At 42.3% G+C, this 23,892-nt stretch overlaps 1 protein-coding gene and 1 pseudogene across 4 annotated transcripts in view; one reads left to right on the top strand and one right to left on the bottom strand.

The window, feature by feature from the left end:
• Positions 1–18,230, bottom strand: part of LOC101596230 (intraflagellar transport associated protein) — a 40,027-nt gene extending 21,797 nt beyond the window's left edge. For 2 of the 4 annotated variants that reach the window (XM_045156702.1, XM_045156698.1), the window contains exons 1-3: positions 17,860–18,230; positions 10,938–11,089; positions 1,965–2,122 (exon numbers count right to left, since the gene is read on the bottom strand). In XM_045156702.1, the coding sequence (XP_045012637.1) occupies positions 1,965–2,122; positions 10,938–11,070 (291 nt within the window). In that variant the 5' untranslated portion in view covers positions 11,071–11,089; positions 17,860–18,230. The remainder of the gene's footprint in view (positions 1–1,964; positions 2,123–10,937; positions 11,090–17,859) is intronic. The other 2 variants (XM_045156701.1, XM_045156700.1) reach the window with 2 other exon arrangements.
• A 225-nt stretch (positions 18,231–18,455) lies between these two features.
• LOC101595939 lies at positions 18,456–22,637 on the top strand (annotated as a pseudogene).
• Positions 22,638–23,892: the final 1,255 nt, after the last annotated feature.

Raw genomic sequence — 23,892 nt, 5'->3', positions numbered from 1 at the left:
TCTTCTCCTTCTACTATGCCCTGAATTCTTATATTGGATCTTTTCATAGTGTCCCAAATATCTTGAAATTCCCACTCATATTTTTCTATAAGTTTGTCTTTCTCTTTGTTGGACTGCATTAGGTCTGCCACCTGGTCTTCTAGCTTAGATATTCTGTCCTCTCCCTCATCCATCCTACTGGTGAGATTTTCTACAGAGTTTTTTATTTCATTAACTGTGTTCTTCATTGCTAGTAATTCTGACTGGTTTTTCTTTATTATTTCTATTTCCCTATTTATGTCTTATATTGCCTTCTTTATTTCATTAAATTGGTGTCCTGCCTCTTCTTTGATTCCTTTGATTTCCTCTTGGATTTCTTCTTTGATTGTTTTCATGTGTTCTTTGACCTCTTTGAACATATTTATAATTATTCTTTTGAACTCTTTCTCAGACATTTCCTCTAACTCTTTCTCACTGGAGGACATTTCTGATGCATTAATACTTTTAGGTGGATTTATATCATCTTGCTTTTTAGTGTTTCTTGTGTTTTAATGTATATATTTTTGCATCTTGGATTAAGTTAATGCTTGGATTTTCTAGCTAGCTGGGTATTCTTAGCTGTATCAATTGATTTGATGTAATATATTTTCAGGGTAGGAACTTAAGGTATTAGGTGTGGCTCTTAAGACTCTCAGAGTATCTACAAAGATGTTCTTAGGGGTTGAGTTTCCCTGCTATAGGAGTATTCAAGCAGGCTGAGTGGAATAAAATACAGGTAGATTCTAAAATTTAACTAAACACTGTACACATTCAATCAAAAACAGCCCTGAGTATGTATGCAAGAGTAGTTATTATAATGACCAGATCCTCTATCAACAAAGAGGTTTAGATTTCTGGTCTGTTGAGGGATCCAAGTCAGCTTGTGACCAAGTGAGACCCTTCCCTGGTGCAATCCCAGTTACCTTGGGTGATTTTGGTCTCAGTCAAGTTGCTGCCTGGGTCGTAGGGCTGCTGTTCTGATTTCTGGAGCTGGGCACTTGCTTTTCCTACGGGGCAAACCGAGCCGCCGCTGCTACCTCTGCTGCTGCCGTAGCTGCCACCACCGGAGCCACCACCGCTGCTGAAGCTGCCGCTGCCGTGTCCACCGCCGCTGCTCCCCCAAAGCCGCTGCTGCAGAATCTGCCGCCGCTGCCGCTCCTGGGTCCGCTGCTGCTGGGGCCGCTGTACCGGTGCTGGAGCCGCTGAAGTTGCTGCCGAACTCTGCTCCTGCTTGGGTCCCGCCGTCAGCCCAAGTTGGCGTGGCCAGGTCCCGGGCCGCTGCTGTGTCCGCTGGAGCTGGGTTCAGGCGTTGGGGGAGGGGAGGGAGCCGTAGCTTCTCTGGTGCTCTCGCTGCTCCAAGTGTTCTTCTACCTCGCGGTCTTCTCCTCCGCTGCTCGCTGCCGATCTCCCCTCACGTTTCCCAAGTTGCGGAGAGCGCGGTGTGAGGGGAAAATCCCGCACCTGGCTTTTCCTGTGGCTCGAGCCGAGTCTGGCGGTTTTCTGCTGTGCCGCGGCTGCGGCGGTTGGCTGAGCTGCCGGAGCCGCTTTTCCTGCCTGTGCAGGCTCTGGATGCTCTATAACTCTTCTACTTCTCCGCTGCCGCCTCAATTTCCTATACACCTCACTTTTTAGTAAAAGTATGTATTTTGCTGAGTTTTTTTGGTCTTTTTCCCCCCTAGGCTGCTTTGGCGTGGTGCCTATGCCGCCATCTTAACCGGAAGTCTCTTAACAAGAAACTTTTGTTGCAAACAAAAGATACAGGTAATTTCAAGAATTGATATGTGGTATAATCTTATGAAGTTTTTCCTGTCATAAATGGTGATTGTTAAAATGCTGACTTGTAATGAATTAATTTCTATCAGTGTTCCTTCATGCATTAGAAGCTACCAATCCAGTGACTGCCCATGTTTCTTCCTCAGCCTTCTTTGCCTGTGAGATGGACTTACCTGTTCCACTTCTGAATATTGTGATGAAGTGTGAGGAACGATGGCTGTATTTCTAAAATAATGTCCATTTGAGCCACTTTTCTGAGGAAATTTTACAGAGGTAGATGTGTTTTCTGAAGAACTGGTTCCACGTGCTCCCCCTTTAATCACTTTATCCTCTGAAATGACAACATATATAACATTAGAAAATACCCACCACACCCAGTTTGGCTTATTCTGTGTTGACTGAAAAACCTCTTCCACAAAAAAATACTTTTCAAAAGACTCTACGTATAGAATTTTCCTGCCGCCTTAAGGAGTATCTTTATTTATGTGTTTGCCCATGGATGTGTGAACACTTACCATGGTACACGTAAGAGGTCTGAGGACAGCCTTGGGCTGTCTGTGGCACCATGCCCAGCTAAAATTATTTTTTAAAAACACCTTCATGGAGCCAGACACATACCTTTAATTCCAGCACTTGAGAGGCAGAGATAGGAAGATCACCACGAGTACGAGGCCACCTGAGACTACATAGTGAATTCTAGGTCAGTCTTGGTTAGAGCAAGAGCCTGACTCAAAAAACAAAAACAAACAAAAAAAAACCAAAATAACAACAACAACAACAAAACCCTCATGTATATTATTAAGTGGTCTTTACCAGGGCACTGAGATTATTGAATGGAGGAAAAGATATTTATTCAACAAATGGTGTGAAAATAAAAATATCTGCATTAAAAAAAAAAAAGATGGGCTGGAGAGATGGCTTAGCGGTTAAGCGCTTGCCTGTGAAGCCTAAGGACCCCGGTTCGAGGCTCGGTTCCCCAGGTCCCACATTAGCCAGATGCACAAGGGGGCGCACGCGTCTGGAGTTCATTTGCAGAGGTTGGAAGCCCTGGCGCGCCCATTCTCTCTCTCTCCCTCTATCTGTCTTTCTCTCTGTGTCTGTCGCTCTCAAGTAAATAAATAAAAAATTTTAAAAAAAAAAGAGTACCAGAATGTTCATGACGAAGTCTTGCAAGAATATCAGAGGATCAAACAATCTAGTCCAATTCCTATGAAGAAAAGTACTGTTGCAAGAATTTTCATAACAAGCCAGCTCACATCAGAAGACAGACTCATAGGTGAATTGGACCAATAGCAAGCAGAGTCATGGCACCAGAAATCTGCTTGGACCAGAAGATATAAGTAAACTTAGGCTTATTTATTTAAAATTTCAAGCAAGTGGCTCTAGATCCTATGAAGACAAAACTTTGCCAGCTGAAAGTTTCAGTATTGGTAAACTTGAGTTACTTTCTTTCTCCATTTTAGTTTGCCTCCCTGAATTGTGAAGCTTCTTTTTTCTGGCCCTTTTTTCCCCCTCCTCTCAAGACTTGTATTTGCTAATAGAAATATTTCTTTAGATATTGGAGATCTACTGTCTTTACTTCAAATAAGTTTTTCATAGAAAACTTGACTGTCATTAGGAAATGACTTTTTAAATATTGAGGATGAAATGCTCACACTAAAAAGTTGCATCTGCTTAAAAACAAAATAGTAATGTGCAAGTGAAATGCTTTTGGATAAACATAAACCTATTTTCTGACCTTAATACAAACTCTCTGCCTTAAGAGTCACTCAACTAATGGGATCTCATGAAGCTAAAAAGCTTCTGCACAGACAAACATACCATAATCAGAGCCAACAGATTACCCACAGAATGGGAAAGAATCTTCACCAGCTATGTCACTGACAGAAGCCTAATATCTAGAATCTACAAAGAGCTCAAAAAACTAAACAATAAAAACTCAAACAACCCACTCAAAAAATGGGGCACAAGAACTGAATAGGGAGTTCTCAGAGAAAGAAGTAGAAATGGCTAACACATACTTGAGGAAATGTTCAACGTCCTTAACCATTAGAGAAATGCAAATTAAAACAACTATGAGACTCCCCCTTACTTACTTATAGTCAGGATGGCAATCATTAAAAAAATCAAATAACAATAAATGGTGGCAAGGATATGGGGGAAGAGGAACCCTCATTCAATGTTGTTAGGAATACAAACTTGTGCAACCACTATGGAAATCAATATGGAGACTCCTAAAAAAAAGATGAAAATAGAACTACCACTAGACCCAGTTATTTCCTTACTGGGCATCCACCCTAAAGGCTCCATGCTTCACTGCAGAGATAATTGCTCAACCATGTTTACAGCTGCTAATTCATAATACCTAAGACGTAGAATCAACCCAGGTGCCCATCACTGGATGAATGAATAATGAAGACATGGTACATTTACACAACAGAATTCTACTCAACTGTAAGAAAAAAATGATACCATGAAATTGGTAGGAAAATGGATGGACTTGGAACAGATCATACTCAAGAGAGTTCATACAATCACAGACAAACACTGGATATTCTCACTCATCTGCGGTTCCTAACCTGGATCAGCTTGAGTTACAGGCATACCTGACAGGCAACTGAAAGCCCAGACAATAGGGATGGAAGGGTTTGGGCGGAGGGGAAGGAAAGGTCAGGGGAAAAATAAACACAAAATTAAACCCAAAATGAATTGGTACCATAGAAACCTTTCTCCTTAAAGATAGACTAAAAGACTGAACCCTCAACAGGAATATGGGGAGAGCACCTGAAAAGAAAGGCCCTAAAGAGGGTGGGATGAAGCCTAACCTTAAGAAAACTTTTGGATCTGGCCTGTAACTCCCTGTAACAGAAATCAGTTGCTACCCACCATAAGCTGTTGATCAGAGAGACCTACAAGATCCCCAAAATAAGAAAGGCTTCTGTCAAAGCACTTGGTTACCCACCTGAGGTAAAAAGTAAGACCCTATTTGCTGAAGACACCATATGCTACCCACACAGAATACCTAAAGACCTGGCTAGAATCTGGAAGAGAGCCAGTCCCTAGACAGTTAGCCCATCTATTGCTGGAAAGTGCTACATGAGCTACTAAGTACCCAACAATGGTGTGAGCAACCAGGGGGTCTAAGCTACTCAGAAGCAACCACCCTGACAAGAAGTACACACCAGTGCAATGGTGGCACACAGTCTTGGTAGGCAACCAATGGCTTTCTAATTGGCTAAGAGATCCACTCAGTGGAAAAGAACCCATAAGTGGAACTGGGAACCAGGCCAGAATCCTATGGAGACAAAGATTACAGTCTCCAATGACAAACTCCCACTAATCTCTGGCCAAAAGAGGGACTACATCCATTAAAATTTCCCTAAATTGATGATGCTTATCCCATTTACACTGATTTCATTCTCTGTTAGAGAATCTGTTTTTCTTTTTCAGAAGGTAGTGAGACCCAAGGAGATAAGCCACCCCTCACACTTCAGCCAAGGCCCAGGCAAACCATAGAGGAAGTGGGGAGATGAGCAAGAGTGCTGCTTCCATGGCGAGCCTGACAATCATCACCAGGGTGACGGAGACAGACACTGAGGATACTCAACACCTACAAAAGCCGAGACTCAGACGCTCCTGAGAGCTTTTCACTGAAGTAGACTTAAAACACATCCACCACAGCTCAGGGAATTTTGTGGAAGATGGGATGGAAAGATTCTAAGAGCCACAGGTAGGGATGTCATACCCATAGGCATTGCCCCTCACACCAAATAACTGACTTCTGCTCTCACAACACATAACCCATAACCCCATGGGGCACACCAGCAACTGCACTAAGGAAGGCCCTTAGCAGAATGGGGGCATTTAGGAAGAAAATGATAGTACCAACACATGATGTGTCCATACAAAGTACATTCATAATAAAAAGAATAATATTTAGGACATTTGTACAAAATACTAAAAAAATTAAAGCATCACCTTGGAAGGTTAAAAAATAGAAAGTTTGAATTTTTGTGTGCAGATTGTCCTACACATACATATGTATAGGTTGATTTGATCTACAATATTGAATCTGCCTTGCAAATTCCTCGCAAAGGCTATCTTAAGGTGTTTGCTAGCTGTGTTCATAGTGGGTTAATCATTAGCTACACTGTACCCCAATGGTTACAGCAACAGGAAGCACTATAGCCTACTGGCGTCTGAAAGCATGGGTTCAACCTCCGTGTGTGCAGAGGTGAGGTGGATGTGAGCACGCTTGAAAGGAGAAGGAGAGAAAGGAGAAACAGATGAGAAGGAGGGAGTAGGAGGAAGAGGAGAAGAAAAAGCAGAGAAAGAAAAATCCCTGGAAGCTCTCAGGCCAGCCAGCCTGGCATAGACGAGAGACTTGCTTCAAACAAGGTGGAAAGCAAGAGCCAACAACTGAGGCTGTCTAACCTCCATACACGTTATACACGTTCCATGCCACATGCATCCCCACTCACACACACCATGCGTTCCATGCCACATGCATCCACACTCACACACACCACATGTTCCATGTCACATGCACCCACACTCACACGCACCACGTGTTCCGTGTCACATGCACCCACACTCACACCAACCACGTGTTCCATGTCACATGCACTCACACTCACACACACGTGTTCCGTGTCACATGCACCCACACCCACACGCACCACGCATTCCGTGCCACATGCACCCCCACTCACACACACCACGTGTTCCATGTCACATGCACTCACACTCACACACACGTGTTCCGTACCACATGCATCCACACTCACACACACCACGCATTCCGTGCCACATGCACCCCCACTCACACGCACCACGTGTTCCATGTCACATGCATTCACACTCACACACACGTGTTCCGTGTCACATGCACCCACACCCACACACACCATGTGTTCCGTGTCACATGCACCCACACCCACACACACCACGTGTTCCGTGTCACATGCATCCACACCCACATGCACCATGTGTTCCATGTCACATGCACCCACACTCACACACACGTGTTCCATGCCACATGCACTCACTCACACACACCATGTGTTCCATGACACATGCACCCACACTCACACATACCATGTGTTCCATGACATGTGCACCCACACTCACACACACATATACACAAAAATAATAAAATATTTTACTTCATCAAAGTTTTAAATTTTTGCACATTCTTGAACTAGAATCTCCATATAAAAAGGTATCCAAAGGAAGATGAAGCTACAGAGTTTGAAGGGAGTGAGGGAGGAAAAAGGACTGAAGTCTTGCTGATACCCTACAAGGCCGCCTATGTATGATAGTCTACCCCAAACTGTGTGCCCACTTGCCTCGGCCTCCATGCCTCTATTCCTCTCATCTTTGTTCACATAACACCAGGTACCCTGATCTCCTCAAAGTGCCTTAGGCAGCCAGCCTAGTTTCCCAGGCTTCTGCACTAGCTACCAATGGACCTTAAACATCTATAGGCTTAATTTCCTAGCCTTCTAATCTCTTTCCATTTTTACCATGCCAGGAGAGCAAATTCCATCACCCAATAGTGAACTACCTTCCTTCCTGCATCCCCTCCTACCAATGCTCATGATCCACCATACCCTGCTCTGCTTTATAAAATATACACATATTCTCCTAACTCAATGTGTATATTTATCCACAATGTCAACAATGCAATAAAATTTCTGCCAATAACGAAAAAAGCAAAACTCTCTATGCTAAGATTCTTCCTAAAACATATCTTCCAACTTAACTGATCCTCTCAAGATGCACAGTGATGCAAATTCACAATGTTGCACATGTACACAGGGGCTTCCAGCCACTGCAAATGACTCCAGATGCATGCACCACCTTGTGCAACTGAAAAGTAGTAAAAACACTACTGAGGATTCAGTTATAATTATTTAGAACTAATAATTAATATTAAATATATCTAAATATTTCATAAAATATTATATTTATTAACAAATCTATGCCATGGTTTAGGACTGCTCAGTGGGTGGGAATTCATGCCTGGTACTGAGAGCCAAGTCAACAGCTTATTTCTTAGAAGGCCATAGACCCTTGAGAGAAGCTTCCACTGTTCTTTGGCTAAAAGGAGAGGTAAGGCCAGTCAAAAAGTCTTCTAAATATCTATATTCATCCCCTTTGATCCAGGCTTCTCTCACTCTTGGCTAGAGAATCTGATTTTTACAGATTGCATTGAATTCAGGGGAGACCTGAGACCCATCAGAATGACAGCAGCAGGAAGCCACTACCTAGCACTACATGAGTCATCTCTATCACATCTGCCACAGCCCAAGAAACATTACTGAGGAAGTGGCACACATTAAATGAGCACTACTCTCACTGCTAGTCTGAGAACCTTCTCCAGAGGGAAGGAGGTAGACACTGAGGAGACTCAAAACTCATCAAAGCAGTAATTCAGAAAGCTCAATACCAAAGTAGACTTATAACATGGCCACAGAGGCTCAGGGAACATTGTAGAAGAGAAGCTGGAAAGAATGTAAGAGCCACAGGGTGGGAAGGTAGACTCTGAGGGACTGGTCTCCTGTCTCACAACAGAGACTGACTGATGCATTCATGTCCCACAGTGATTACTGATAATCCCGCTGAGAAGGGCCCTCAGTGGAATGGGGGCAAGGGAGAGGGAACATAAGAGTATAACCCAATGGGAATATGACCAATATGCAGTATGTTCATATATTAAAGTTCTCAATAAAAAATTAAGAAAATATATATGCCCATAGTTTAAAAATCTAGAGTTGTTGGTCAAGCATGGTGATGCACACCTTTAGTCTCAGCATTCAGGAGCAGAGGTAGGAGGATCACTGTGAGTCTGAGGCCAGCCTGAGACTACATAGTGAATTCCAAGTCAGCCTGGGCTAGCGTGAGACTCTACCTCGAAAAACCAAAAAAAAAAAAAAAAAAAAAAGAATCTAGTTGTTTTTAAAAAAGAAAAAATCATATCAGTATTGATGGAATGCAGAGCATTATGCTGCACTTAATAGTTTCCCAATGTTTTTTTTTTAAGCTTTTCTTTTTAATTTATTTGAGAGGGAGGGGAGAAGAAGGAAGAGAATAGGCATGCCAGGGCCTCTAGCCACTGCAAATGAACTCCTGATGCATGAGCCACTTTGTGTATCTAGCTTTATATGGATGCTGGGGAAATGAACCTGAGTCCTCTGGCTTTGCAGGTAACCTCCTTAACTGCTAAGCCACCTCTCCAGCCCCAGAGAAATTTTTTGTTTGTTTTTTGAGGTAGGGTCTCACTCTAGCCCAGACTGATCTGGAATTCACTATGTATTCTCAGGTTGGCCTCGAACTCACAGTGATCCTCTGCCTCTTGAGTGCTGGGATTAAAGGCATGTGCCACCATGCTCAGCCTAGAGACATATTTTATGGATCCTTTTAAAACTTTGGAAAGAAAAGGAATCCCATAATCATTCTGGCATTTAACTATTATAAAATGTAGTTAATCAGTAGAATGGAAATGGTCTTGAGAAAGTGAACTTACTAAGGAAATATACATAAGTATGTCTGGTAATATCACAATGGCAGGATTCACCGCATATTAGTAAAGCAAACATGCACACTGAGACACACGAAGGGCCTAGAAACACGGCAGGGAGACAGAAACTGAAAAAATACCCTTCATGCCTTTCTCAAACAAAACTTACAACCATCCAACCAGATCAATTCTCCAGGCCATCACTCAATTCTGAAGCCTGTTTCTAAGTACTGTTTGGTCTTTCAAAAGGTCAGGGTGGGGAGGACAATTACTCACTTGAAATACATTTTCAGATCATTTTTTCAAATCATTGGTTTACAATGTGAATCAGTCATGACATCCCAAAAGGAAAACAACCCAACAACAGTGTGCTTGGAGATGCAACATATGTGACTTTCATCATTTATTTCAGCTCAATTTGGGGCTCTAAGCTGAACTTAAAACAAGGTCACCATACCTGCAGCAGTCTTTCATGCAATGACCAAACAAGAATCTGTAAGCAGTGCTGGAGGGATGGCTTAGCAGTTAAGGTACTTGCCTCAAAGCCAAAGGACCCAGGTTTGATTGCCCAGGACCCATGTAAGCCAGATGTACAAGGTGGTGCATGTGTCTACAGTTTGTCTGCAGTGGCTGGAGGCCCTGGAGTGCTCATACTCTCTCTCTCTCATCTGCCTCTTTCTCTCTCTCTCTCTCTCAAATAGATAAATAAATATAAGAATCTGAAAACAGAGTAGAGAAGAAACCAGCTAGAATGAAGGCTTTACTATTCCAGAGAACATAAGTAAGTTTGGCCATAGATTTTATCTGTCCATTTTGTCCATTTACTAGTACCCAACCCCACCATCATCACATAGCCAGGGGGTAGCTGTACCAGAATCCAGCTATGAACAGTTTCTTAAGTGTTAAGTTTGACAACCTCCAATCTGCATTTAATTTCTTTAAAAACAAATGAAAAATAAATAAACAAAATAAAGGGATGAACTAAATCATTGTCCAGGTTGATTGTAGTTATCAGATTCTATACCACAGCTCTTGAATATAAAAGACATTGATGTTTATACCTATCAGTGACAAATATCCCCATAAGAATTACCTGATCTGGGGCTGAAGAGCTGGCTTGGTGGTTAAGGCATTTGCCTACAAAGCCAAAGGGTCCCAGTTCAACTCTCTAGGATCCACATAAGCTAGATGCACAAGGGGGGGGGAGGTGCATGCATCTGGATTTTGTTTGCAGTGGCTGGAGGCCCTGGGGTACCCATCCTCTCTCTCTCTCCCTCTCTTTACCCCCCCCCCTTGTCTCTCATACATAAATAAAAATAAAATTAAAAAAAGAAATTACCTGATCTGAGCCAGGCGTGGTGGCACATGCCTTTAATCCCAGCAGTCAGGAGGCAGAGGTAGGAAGATCACCATGAGTTTGAGGCCACCCTGAGACTACATAGTGAATTCCAGGTCAGCCTAGGTTAGTGAAACCCTACCTCGAAACCTCCCCCGACAAAAAAAAAGAATTACCTGATCTAAGGACTTGAGTAAATGTTCATGTAAGTCTTAGGAGAGCAAAGGCATAAACTTCTAACAAATTCCTTATCGTTACTTCTATAGAAAGTTTATCTCTCTGTTTTACCTTTTGAAAGATGAATAAAGGTATTTAGAAATTCTTCATAGGTTTGCTCATGACAATTGACAAACTTATCCAAAACTTCTTTGCTTAATCGATCTTCATCCATTTTGTCCAATTCCAGTATGTGGGAAGGCATTCCTATTCATGAGGCCCTTCTATGAGACAAAGAAAGATATGACTAGAAAGGTATAGACACACAATGGAGTTCTAGCCAGCAATACTGAAAAATGAAAGTTACAGGGAAATGGATGGATCTAGAAAAAATTGTACTAAGGTAACTCAGACTCCAAGAGATAAATACCGCACATTTTCTCTCCAAAGTGGATCCAGCATGGACTGATTAGATGTATCTGTAAACTATGGTAAGCACCATACAGTAAGTGGTAGTGATCAGGAAGCTAGAGCGAGGCTTACGGAGAGAAGCAGGGAGGTGTGGGGGAGGGCTCTCCAGCCCTCTCCTCTGTTTTTAAATGAGATCTATTAGTTACTTAATGAAGTGGGTTTCTATAATACTTGTTCATCCTGTCTTTATGTATCCCTCCTCCTTCCCTTTCTACCCCTTGTATTCTGTCCCTCCAGTTTTCTCATTTCTAGCTGCTTACTTCATAAGAATATTGGCACACAATCCAATTTAAAACTCATCAAGGGAGCCGGGCGTGGTGGCTCATGCCTTTAATCCCAGCACTCAGGAGGCAGAAGTAGGAGGATCGCCATGAGTTCAAGGCCACCCTGAGACTATATAGTGAATTCCAGGTTACCCTCATCTAAAGTGAGACCCTGGTTCAAAAAAAAAAAAAATTAACCTTAAAGGGTTATGTATATATCCTAGGGCTCCACTCCTGTCACACTTATGAAATAATATAAAAAATAATACATTAATTCTTACTGAGGTTAAGAAGGGTAGAGGGGCTAAGTAATGCCAAGAAATAACATGAGTCTTGTGGCAGATAGCTGAATGTCATTATATATTGGTCATGTAAATTACACATGATATAACTAAGCCACATACACGTGTGTGTGTGTGTGTGTGTGTGTGTGTGTGTGTGTGTCGTATCTGCTGAACTCAATACATTCTTTGGGTTACATCAATTTGCCAACTTTTATATTACAGTTATGCAGATGTCAATAGCACAGAAGGTGAGAGCAAGGATGCATGGGACTTGTCTGTCCATTTCTTTGCAGCCTGTATGACTCTAAGCTACAACTCTACAATTATTTCAAAATTAAATGTTTAAAAGGAGAAATGAGCAAAGAAGGGGGATCGAACTAAAGCAAAAGATATATTTAGAGGCAGAAAAGCTTCACTAAAAGTTTTGCCAAGAAAAGCACTGGAGCTCCAGAGCATTGACTGTTTTCCCCTTGCAGAAAGGCCTGGGGGAGGGAATACTAGCCTGTAAAATTGCATGGGTAATAAGCAGGCTACTATAATGGGGTTTCTTGAGGCTATCATTCATTAAGCCTTCCTTGCATCAGCAGATTCTGGGAAAATCAATTTATCTCCCCAAAATATGTTCTTCCTCCCACCCACTTAAATCAGTCCTGAAATCATGGTGAGACACTGAGCAGGACAACCATTACACTGTTTTCATTACCAGTTATTGATAGTACTAGACAAAGAAAATGAAAACATTTAAGCTTTTGAACTTCCTCTTCCAACTCACTTTCTGTTTTTCTGTATTATTTATTTATTTATTTATTTATTTAAGAGGGAGAGAAAGAAAGGGCATGCCAGGGCCTCCATCCACTGCAAACAAACTTCAGATGCATGCACCACCTTGTGCTTCTGGCTTAAGTGGGTCCTAAGGACTTGAACCTGGGCCTTTAGGCTTTGTAGGCAAGCACCTTAACCACTAAGCCATCTCTTCAGGCCCTATTTACAAAAGAGAAAGAAAGAACTTAACTATGTTAAAGACACCAATAGGACAAATCCCTAAAGTCAATTGTTTTCATAAGATTGCTATTTGCCATCATTACTGTTTTGATCCTCTGAAAAATGTACACTTGTGTAGAATCACAAATAAACACTATGCTCTTACCACCTAACAAAATACTACAAGCAAACTGAACTCTAGACATTGCACTTATCAAGAAGTACAGGATGGGGAGATGGCTCAGTTAGTAAAATGGTTGCCTTGCCAGCTTGATGACCTGAGTTCAATCCTCAGAACCCACAGTTTTAAAAATCAGAGAATGGTTGATTACCCTGTAACAGTTAAGCCACTACTGCAGCTGTGGGCACCTCTGGCCTGGCTAGTTGGTTATGTGGCATGCAGGGTGGACCCGCCTGATAAGCCTGTCAATGACTTTTCTTCCCCAACAGGTTACATGACATTCCCAGCATTGTGATAACTAGCCAGGAGGGAGGAGGCTTCCAGCATCATTTCAGCTTGAAATTTCAGTGTCCTGCAACAGGGTCTTACCACCTAGTTCTGGGAGCAATGAAGAGCCTTGGTAAGAGCCTGTAATGCTTTGGGGGCTTCAGTGACCCCTGTGACCAACCCCAAGCACTGAGGCTTTCTGTAACAATCTACGGCTTCTGAGAGCAGAAGCTTCTTTTTTGGATGATGATGACTATGGTGGAAACACAAAACGCATCAAACTGATGAGAATAGATGGCAACTGTGTGCTCAGTGCTAAAAGAGACATTCTCATCATGCCCTGAAAGGCTCAAGGAGGGAGAGAGGGAGGGAGGGAAAAAGAGACAGAGGGAGAGAAGGAGAGAAGAAGGGAAGGAGGGAGGGAAGAAGGGAGGGAAGGATGGAGGGAAGAAGGAAGGAAGGAAGGAAGGAAGGAAGGAAGGAAGGAAGGAAGGAAGGAAGGAAGGAAGGAAGGAAGGAAAAAAGAAGCTGGGCATGGTGATATGCCCTTGTGATTTCAGGGGTGGAGAAGAGATCCCTGGGATTGGCCAGTCAGTCCAGCAAAAGTAAATGGTGAACTACAGGTCAATGAGAGATTGCCTCAGGAAAAAAAAAAAAAAAAATGGTGAATGAGCTTCCTTGAGGAATAACACCAGAGCTGGCCTCCACTGGCAGGCATGCATACATACATGTGCACCAACATACATACATACACACACACACACCATAAAGCAAGGAATATATGCAAGTATTCAACCTTGTTCAAAGCTGATCTCAGCCTCAGAAATGTTATCAATGACATTAGTGACATGATGACAATGGAGTGCTCTGGTGAACCTTTTCCTCAAGGCCTCTGAGAAAACAATTTATTCATAAAGAGGTGAGGTTTCTCAGGCAACTTTACAGCTCTATAAGCACATAACAATGTTTCAATCACTAAAGCCTTATTAGCTCAAAGTAATCCCTATGCAATGTCCCATGAATGCTCTTTTCTTTGTATCTCTATTGCACAACTATGATGCAAAGGCTCCTGTGCTTAATTAAAGCTATCCCTTTCTAGCTTTCCAGCCCACTCGGCCCCACATGATGAGCAGCACTTTTACAGCATCAAAAAGTCTACACATCTGGCTAGGAACAGGTGTACACCAACTGAACTCAATCAACACGGCCTGTAAGAATACATTTCTAAGTGTTTCAAAATGCCAGATCTTGAAAAAAAAAAAAAAAAAGACCTTTTCATTTGCCATTCTGTTAAAAGAAATAAGATTTTTAAGATGTGTTGCTTGGCTATTGTTAATTCTAAATTCTTATAGCTAAACAATATTAAATGAGCTTTAAGAAGTAATGCAATACTTCCTCCACTTCCAATTTCAGCACTTTATTTGCAATTTTACCTCAGCAAACATGTGTACACATGCATATACATTTCTTTTCACCAACTTGGTGTCCATTGAAGAATCACAAACCCCCTTTCCCTAAAACTAATTTTTAATTATTTTTCTCACACAACATTGCAGGACTCCTCTGAAATTTTTCTCCACCTCATTTTAAAGCAGCTTATATCATATCAGAGAGCAGGAGAAATGCTGGTCATCATGGTCAGGTGGGCAGACATAATCACTTTAAATAAAGCATGACAAGTCACTTGTCATGGTCTGCCCTTGACAATACACCACACTAACTGCAGACTGCTTCCTTCTATGCATTTGCTTTCCCTTCCTCTTTTCTTTGCCAATTTCAGCTACCACTCCCACTGCTGTATAAGTCACTCAATGAGCCCAGTGTCTCCCATTCTAATAATTGTGTGATTCCCTTAAAGGGTGACCATTTAAGCTGTGCATGGTGGTGCACAGCTTTAATCCCAGCACTCGGGAGGCAGAGGTAGGAGGATCACCATGAGTTTGAGGCCACCCTGAGACTACATAGTGAATTCCAGGTCAGCCTGGGCTAGAGTGAGACCCTACCTCCAAAGAACAAAAATAAAAAAAAGTGACCATTTATTAAGAGTAATAATTGTCTATGCCTCCCAGAAAGCCAAATGTCACATGTTTTCACATGTAGCTATGTGGATCCTAGCTACAAATGTGTGAGCTGGAACCAAAAATCAGTAGCAGAGGCCCATAAGCTAGAAAAAGGCTATAAGGGAGGGAGGAAAGGGAAGGGCTTTAGGGGATGTTATTGTATATATGTAAGTAGAAGAACAGATTACAGGAAGGGGAAAGGCCTAAGCAAGGTCAGGGGAAGAGATTGTATAAAAGAAGGGTGGGCAGGAAGGGGTACATCAAATTCAAGATCTTCTGATTGAGACATATGAAAATCTACTTTCTTGAATAACAGCACGTCCAGAAGCCATAGATTGTTACTAGAAAATTTTCAGTGCCAAGGATGGGATACCTTCCAGTGAGCTATTGGCCAGGGAGGTTCCTGTTGCCTCCAAAACATTACAGGCTGTTGCCAAGGACCTTGGTTTCCTATGAGAAAGAGATTTGTAAGACCCTCTTGCTGAAGTCTTCACATATCTGATCAGCAAAGTCATTGAGAAATCAAGCTGGTGCTGAGCAGAAAACCTTCTCCCTGTAGCCCAGCCAACTGAAAGCTGGAAAAAGCTGTACTGTATGCAGCCTTATGGGAGACAGAAGTCATCAGCGGTGAAAACAGTGGACACTGTAAGCCTCAAGTTTGGCCAGACAGGCCAAGTGACTGAATGAGTGCAATAGTGGCATGTCTGCTCTGAGAGAAACCACCTGCTTGCTTTCTTTCTTTCTTTTTTTTTTTTTTTTTTTTTTTTGGTTTTTCGAGGTAGGGTCTTGCTCTAGCCCAGGCTGACCTAGAATTCACTATGGAGTCTCAGGGTGGCCTCGAACTCACAGCAATCCTCCTGCCTCTGCCTCCGAAGTGCTGGGATCAAAGGCATGTGCCACCACGCCTGGCTTAACTACTTTCTAATTGGATTGAAGGCCCGCTAAATGGGAGGGAATACATGCCTAGGGCTGAAAACCTAATCAAGAGCCTATGGCAAGGGAGGTCATGAGCCTTAGGGGTATAAAGCCTGCTCTTGTCTGGATCAATGCATACATTACTCTTACCAAACTACCCTGAAAGCACTACACTTAAGGTTCATATTCATATATTAATGCTACTCTCACTTCTGGTTAGAAAATCTTCTCTGTTCAGATGGCAATGACTACTGGGATGACCCAAAAGGCAACATAGTGCTGAGAAGAAGGGACAGAGGAGTGTCCAGCACTGAAACATCTCACACCCACCAAGGCTCAGGGTCCATTGCAGAAGAAGTGGCGGAAACAATGTAAGAGCCAAAGGAAGGGTACCACTCCTTACATAAACTGTCCGGACAAAAACTGGCCTCTATATCCAAGACCTCGCAGTGCCTAGCAATACCCACACAAGACCCTCATAATAGGAGAAAAAGATGATGACATCAAATTAAAAGAGAGACTAATGGAGAGAGGGAGGGGATATGACAGAGAGCAGAATAATGAAGAGGAAAGCGGGGAGGGAAGGGAAATACCATGGTCTGTTGTCTGTAAATATAGAAGTTGTCTAATATATATATATATATATATATATATATATATATATATATATATATATATATTCCCAATTACATACATATATATTTAATCCCAATAAATAAAATAAAAATTACTTAGCTTTAAAAAATAATTGTCTATGCCTATCATAATGCTATGAAAAGCTGTCACTGACCTTATATTCACATTTAGCTCACTGACAGTACAGTTTAAGTTCCTCCACTTAAAAAAAAAATGCAGATGGGGCTGGAGAGATGGCTAAATGATTAAGGCACTTGCCTGTGAAGCCTAAGGACCCAAGTTCAATTCTCCAGGTCCCACATAAGCCAGATACACAAGGTGGCACATGTGTCTGGAGTTTGTTTGCAGTGGCTACAGGCCCTCTGCAGCCATTCTCTCCCCCCCTCCCTCTCTTTTTCCCTTTCTGTCTCAAATAAAATAAATAAATAACCAAATATTTTTGAAAAAAAATGCAGTTGAAAATGCTTAAGGGACGCCTAGTCATGAGTCCACAAAATAGTGCTTCTCCTCTGTCTTCCCCCAACTCCCTATATGCAAAGACACTTGTACCTGTGTCACCGTTAGAACCCAATTTAACTTTCTATCCTATCTTCAAGTAGTTTGAATACAAAACCAAAGGTGGTGGGCTTCAAATTGTCTTCCATCTTTTTTTCCAATTATGCTTCCTTGTTCAATTACAATGCGAGTATATCACACTAAGAAGCCTTGTATCTCCCCCATGAAATGAAACTATTTTATCCTGTCATTAGATTGGCTTGTATTTTTTAAATTTTTATTTACTGAAATATTTACTTGAGAGGCAGATAGATTATAGATAGACAGATAATAGAGAATGGGCCAGGGCCTCTAGCCACTACAAAGGAACTCCAGACGCATGTGCCAGCTTGTATATCTAGCTGCCTTATGTGGGTGCTAGGGAATCGAATCTAGGTCCTTTGGTTTTGCAGGCAAGCACATTAACCGATAAGCCATCTCTTCAGCCCAAGACTGGCTTACATTCTAGTATGAGTCAGGAAAGACCTCTCAGAGGTGGCGTCCGTTCAGATTGCAGCTTCCAGGCAACCACGTTCAGACGTGAAAGTGAGGCCTCCTAGTGGGTCGGGGTTTAAGGTTTCCCCTGCGAGGCTCCCGGGGCGCAGTCAGCTCGCACACCTCCCGGTGCTGCCGCCTTCCAATGCCCGGATGTAGGCTGTCAGCACGCTCACCTCCCGTTCTCTAGCTGCACAACGCTTTGGCTTCCATCTAAGCACTTCGCACTTTGGGCATCTTTATTCAGTCGGATTTCGCAGGAGTCTCCTCTCTCGGAGCAACAATTAACGTTAATCAACGTTAACATATTAACGTTGCGGCATGTTCCGGAGAGAATGGATTTCTGGGAAATGCAGTTCGTTCTGCCCTTGTGTGAAGACTCCTTAGGAAAATGGGGACTACACTTCCCAGAAACCAAAGCAACGATAGTCCATTTCTAAAATATGTTCCAGCTGCTCGGATTCTGTGAAGCAAGAAGGTTCCCTGGCTCTTTGCGTCCCTGACGCTCTGAATTTTGTTCGCTCTTTGATCCTTCTTCGCCGGTGAAAGGACTTTTGTTTTAAGATTTTTAAGTTTGAGATGCAACCTCAACATAGTGATTTAAATAAAGAGACATTCTAAGACCATATCCAGGGATACTTTCCATAGTTCGTCTGGAGAGATATTCTACGTCATTTTGTTTTATGATTCTCTCAGAATTAATTCTAACCACAATCCAAACATGCCACTAAAAATGGTTACAGTCAGTAAGCATAGCCTTATTTCAGCCCAGGCTTCTCACTGATGAATTTTGATGGGCAAGTTTTCTTCTTTGGCCAAAAAAGCTGGACCAAGAGATCCTGCCCCACTGGAGTATTCCATGCTGATGTAAAGTGAAGCTGTCTCAAACTGAAGCCTTCAGTTTTCTCTAAAGACTCCTGCTACCGGGCTGGAGAGATGGCTTAGCGGTTAAGCTCTTGCCTGTGAAGCCTACGGACCCCGGTTCGAGGCTCGATTCCCCAGGACCCACGTTAGCCAGATGCACAAGGGGTGCACGCATCTGGAGTTCGTTTGCAGTGGCTGGAAGCCCTGGCGTGTCCATTCTCTCTCTCTCTGTCTCCTCCTCCTCTCTGTCACTCTCAAATAAATAAATAAAAATAAACAAAAAAAATTAAAAAAAAAAAGACTCCTGCTACCTTCTTTCCCTTTGCTACTCTTCCATTTGCTCATTTAAAAAAGCAACTTGGGACTGGAGAGATGGCTTAGTGGTTAAGGCACTTGCCAGTGAAGCCTAAGAATCCAGGTTCAATTCCCCAGTACTCACATAAGCCAGATGCACAAGGTGGCGCATGCATCTGGAGTTCGTTTTGCAGTGGCTGGAGGCCCTGGTACACCCATTCTCTTTCTTTCTCTCTCTCTTCTTCCCTCCCTCCCACTTCCCCCCTCTCTCATAAATAAAATGATTTTTTTAATTCTTAAATGCACCTTGGAGTTGGAGGAAAAACACCAAACAATGAACTTTCAGACAAGATTTATTTCATATCTATCATTTGCATGAACAACAAAAAATTTACTTTCCATTGTACAGTGAAAAGGTTTGGTAGATGTTCCCATAGGTAGGTATGGCCATTCCACTGATGTAGTATATAGCTGAGGAAAAAGTATGGGTGTTCTCTTTGGAGGTCTTCTTCACCTTCTTCCCAAAGAACCACAGAAACATGAGACAGGGTAGCTGACTGTCCATCCTGTGTTTTACTGGTGGATTTTGAATTTGAATGTGCTACACAATACATTTTTCCAGAACTTCCAGAAGGGCTATCTTGTCGTGTCTCTGTTGCCAGAAATGATACCACTTACATTTCAGGAGGACACCTGCTTGCAAATAATATCTACCAGCCAGTCTGTACAGACTAAAGGTTGATCATGCCCTGGGTGGCCTGGCTGTGAGTTGCACAATCAATCTTACCAGAAGGAATCTCTGTTTCCAGTGCAGTTTTGAGTCAGATGAACAATGATGAATTTGTTATTGTAGGTGGCTATCAGCTAGAAAATTAAAAGTAGAAGAATGGCTTAGGCAGAGGTAGGAAGATCACCATAAATTCAAGGCCACTGTGAGATTACATGGTGAATTCCAGGTCAGTCTGGGCTACAGCGAGACCCTACCTTGAAAACCAAAAATAAAAAGAAAGGAGGAGGGGAAAAAAGAAAATAATACTTTGAAACATTGTCTCTCTAGAGGGACAAGATAGAAATTCATGAGATGATATGAGACTCCAGACTTGACCCCAGATCTTAAGCATAGTGGGATATGGTTTGGAAGTAGCATGGATATTTGAACTGTTTTCCTTGTTATTCCAGGAGATAATAAACAGGCTATCTTAGAATCATCCTATTTCTATATGTTGAAATGTTCTGAAGATGATGTGAATGAAGATCAGAATTCATTCACAAATAGGCAACCATAGAAGATCCAGGGGACTCTACTCACCTGGAAGTTTCCAAAGAATTTTACAGTGCAGAAGAAAGTAGTTTTGATGGTGAAGAGGCATTTGACACTTATATGAAGATGATGAGAAAGATGAGTCTGTAACAGGCCACTGGATCACATGCTGCCCTACTTGTGATGTGGATATTAATACTTGGATTCTAGCAACTGAGCTCACCAAACCTGCTATGACCTACTGTTCTCATGGAGATGGGCACTGGGTCCATGCCCAGTGCATGGGTCTGACAGCATGCACACCAAGTCACTTGTCAGAAGAAAGAAACAAGTATGACTGCAGTGGACCTGTGGAAATAGCAAAGTCACGTCAAGCTCCCCAAAGAGTTCTGCCCTTACAAACGCCTCCAGTGAAATCTGCACACAAGAAAGGCTCTGGCGCAGGGGGCTCACCTGCAAGCGGGCTCCGTATGTCGCCCGGCACGTGCTTATGTCTGCCGGGAGCTCCTGCACTGGGCACGGGTGGCGGCTGACCCCGGCTTCAGTACAACAGCGCTCACTGGCACGGAGATTTGTGTGTAACCAATGTAGTTAGGTCAGTAGTTGTTACCAAGAGAACTTGTTTTTAACATTAGGGACTGGGAGCAGGGCATTGACAAAAATGAAAGCTTTCAGATTTTTGAAACACTTATTTTATTTTTTTTTTAATTTTATTTATTTATTTATTTGTTTGAGAGCGACAGACACAGAGAGAAAGACAGATAAAGGGAGAGAGAGAGAATGGGCGCGCCAGGGCTTCCAGCCTCTGCAAACGAACTCCAGACGCGTGTGCCCCCTTGTGCATCTGGCTAATGTGGGACCTGGGGAACCGAGCCTCGAACCAGGGTCCTTAGGCTTCACAGGCAAGCGCTTAACCGCTAAGCCATCTCTCCAGCCCATGAAACACTTACTTTAAACCAAATTGTAGAGCCTGTGTCCAAAATCAGTTTGAAGGCCACGGGCTCTTCACACAGGATGGGCTGGCCTCCGGCAAGGCGCGGCCTCGGCTCTGCGCGCGCCTTCCGGGCGGGGGGCGGGGCGGGGTTGCCTAGCAACTCGCGAACCTGTCACGACTGGGCTGTCCCTCGCTGGAAGCAGAGAAGGAAAGCGGTCCAGTCAGCGAAAGACGATCCTCACCCTTTCCAGGGTAAGCCTCCCTGTGGCTTTCGTCAAGCACCTGGGTGGATATAAAGGCAGCAACTTGTCCTTTTAAATATGCACAATTTTTTTTTCCCCAAAATGTTGTCACTTGTCTTTTCAAGTTGCTGACAGTCACACATTTGATATTCTCTTTCATGTTACAGTAACGTAACATAGAAACTCAAAACGTTGTATTCTTTGTGATAAATCCTGTTCTACAGTGTCACAAACCAGGAACCAGTATTCTAATTAGATTTACGACATGGAGATATGGTTCAAATAGGACTTCTAGAGTTCACTGAGCACTAAAGCTATGAAACATTATATTTTTGTATTTAAAAAAACCATGGATTTGACTTATACAAATCCAAATGCAAAGCCAAGCATGGTGGTGCACGCCTTTAATCCCAGCACTCGGGAGGCAGAGGTAGGAGGATCACCGTGAGTTCGGGCCATCCTGAGACTCCATAGTGAATTCCAAGTCAGTCTGAGCTAGAGTAAGACCCTGCCTCAAAAAAAAAAAAAATAATAAAAAAAAAATGCGGGATAGTAATTTTTGTTTACTTTGTCAACCAAACTCAATTTTTGAGACTACTGTAGGTGTTTAAAAAGAAAGCAAAGCTGTTTTATCTAATACTGTAAGTTGTTGTCACTTGTGAAAAATGTAAGTTTTAGAGTTAAGATATCTCCTCTCCTTGGTTAGGGAAGAAGAAAGCCCTTCGCCATTGGGGAATAATGCCCTGGCTTTATGCTGCACATCACGCTCTTTTGAGAATTACATTTGGTAGTTGTAATTACAGAAACCAATTAGTTTGTCAGTTTGCAGATGGATTTAGAACAGTATGCATCACTCTGGGTAGATTGAGGTGTTCTTTCACTATGAATAAATGGTCTGTAACACTATAAGATACTGATCTTTACAACTGTTTAATCAGCTTTATTTTTGTACAGTATTACTGACCTAAGTCACTTTGCTGTCCCATTTTGTAAATCAAATGAAATTATTAAAGAGGATTCTGACAGTTAGTATTTTGAGCATATGTATATATGTTGTCCAAATAAAAGTAATAAATGATTTTTTTAAAAAAGGTTGGGGAAAGTCTTAACTCCTGCCAAAACATCCTTTCTTAGAAGGTTGTTTGATTAGTTGTCAAAAGCCATTTAAATTCAAGGGTATTAATTTTTAAGCCTATTTTTAAAAATCATAACAACAGGGTTGGAGCAATAGCTTAGTGGCTACAGCACTTGCCTGTAAAGTCTAAGGACCCATGTTCAACTCTCCAGGTCCCACGTAAGCCAGAAGCACAAGGTGACCCTAGCACACAGGGCTGCACATGTGCACAAGGTGGTGCACGTGTCTGAAGTTTGATTTCAGTGGCTGGAAGCCCTGGCTCACCAATTCTCATTCTCTCATTCCCTTTCCCTCTCTCTCTCTCTCTCTCTCTCTCTCTCTCTCTCTCTCTCTCTCTCATTAAAAAAAAAAAAAAAATTGCTAAAATGGATGGACCTGGAAAGGATTATACTAAGTGAGGTAACCCAGGCCCAGAAAGCCAAGTGCCACATGTTCTCCCTCATATGTGGATCCTAGCTACAGATGATTGGACTTCTGCGTGAGAAGGAAAATACTTAGTAGCAGAGGCCAGTAAGTTAAAAAGGAGGCATAAAGGGAAGAGAAAGGAAGGGAGGAGGGTACTTAATAGGTTGATATTGTATATATGTAAGTACAATGATTGTGATGGGGAGGTAATATGATGGAGAATGGAATTTCAAAGGGGAAAGTGTGGGGGGGAGGGAGGGAATTACCATGGGATTTTTTTTATAATCATGGAAAATGCTAATAAAAATTTAAAAAAAAAAGAATTGCAAAGGGGCTAGAGGGATTGCTTAGTGGTTAAGGCACTTGCCTGTAAACCAAAGTATCCAGGTTCAATTCCCCAGGACCACATAGGCCAGATGCACAAGATGGCGCATGCATCTGGAGTTCATTTGCAGAGGGTGAAAGCCCTGGTGCACCCATGCGCTCTCTCTCTCTTTCTCTCTCTCTCTCTCTCAAGTAAATAAAATAATTTTTTAATTACAAAAAATCATAACAATAACATAAATTATATTTTGGATTTCATTGAAAATTACTGCTTAATTTCAGTGATATTTCAGTGATAGTGTTTTTTTGTGGGGAGGGTTCTTCAAGGTAGGGTCTTGCTCTAGGCCAAGCTGACCTGGAATTAGTCTCAGGCTGGCCTGGAACTCACAGTGATCCTCCTACCTCAGCTTTCTGAGCGCTGGAATTAAAGGTGTGCGCCACCATGCCCGACAATATTGTTTTAATTAATATAATGACAATTACTGTTATTTTAGAGTTATATATTTTAAACTATTTTACTCAAAGATTTTTTTTTTTGAAA

The sequence above is a fragment of the Jaculus jaculus genome, chromosome 8, assembly GCF_020740685.1.
Source record: "Jaculus jaculus isolate mJacJac1 chromosome 8, mJacJac1.mat.Y.cur, whole genome shotgun sequence".
Classification (NCBI taxonomy): Eukaryota; Metazoa; Chordata; class Mammalia; order Rodentia; family Dipodidae; genus Jaculus; species Jaculus jaculus.
This window is presented reverse-complemented; position numbering and strand designations above follow the sequence as displayed.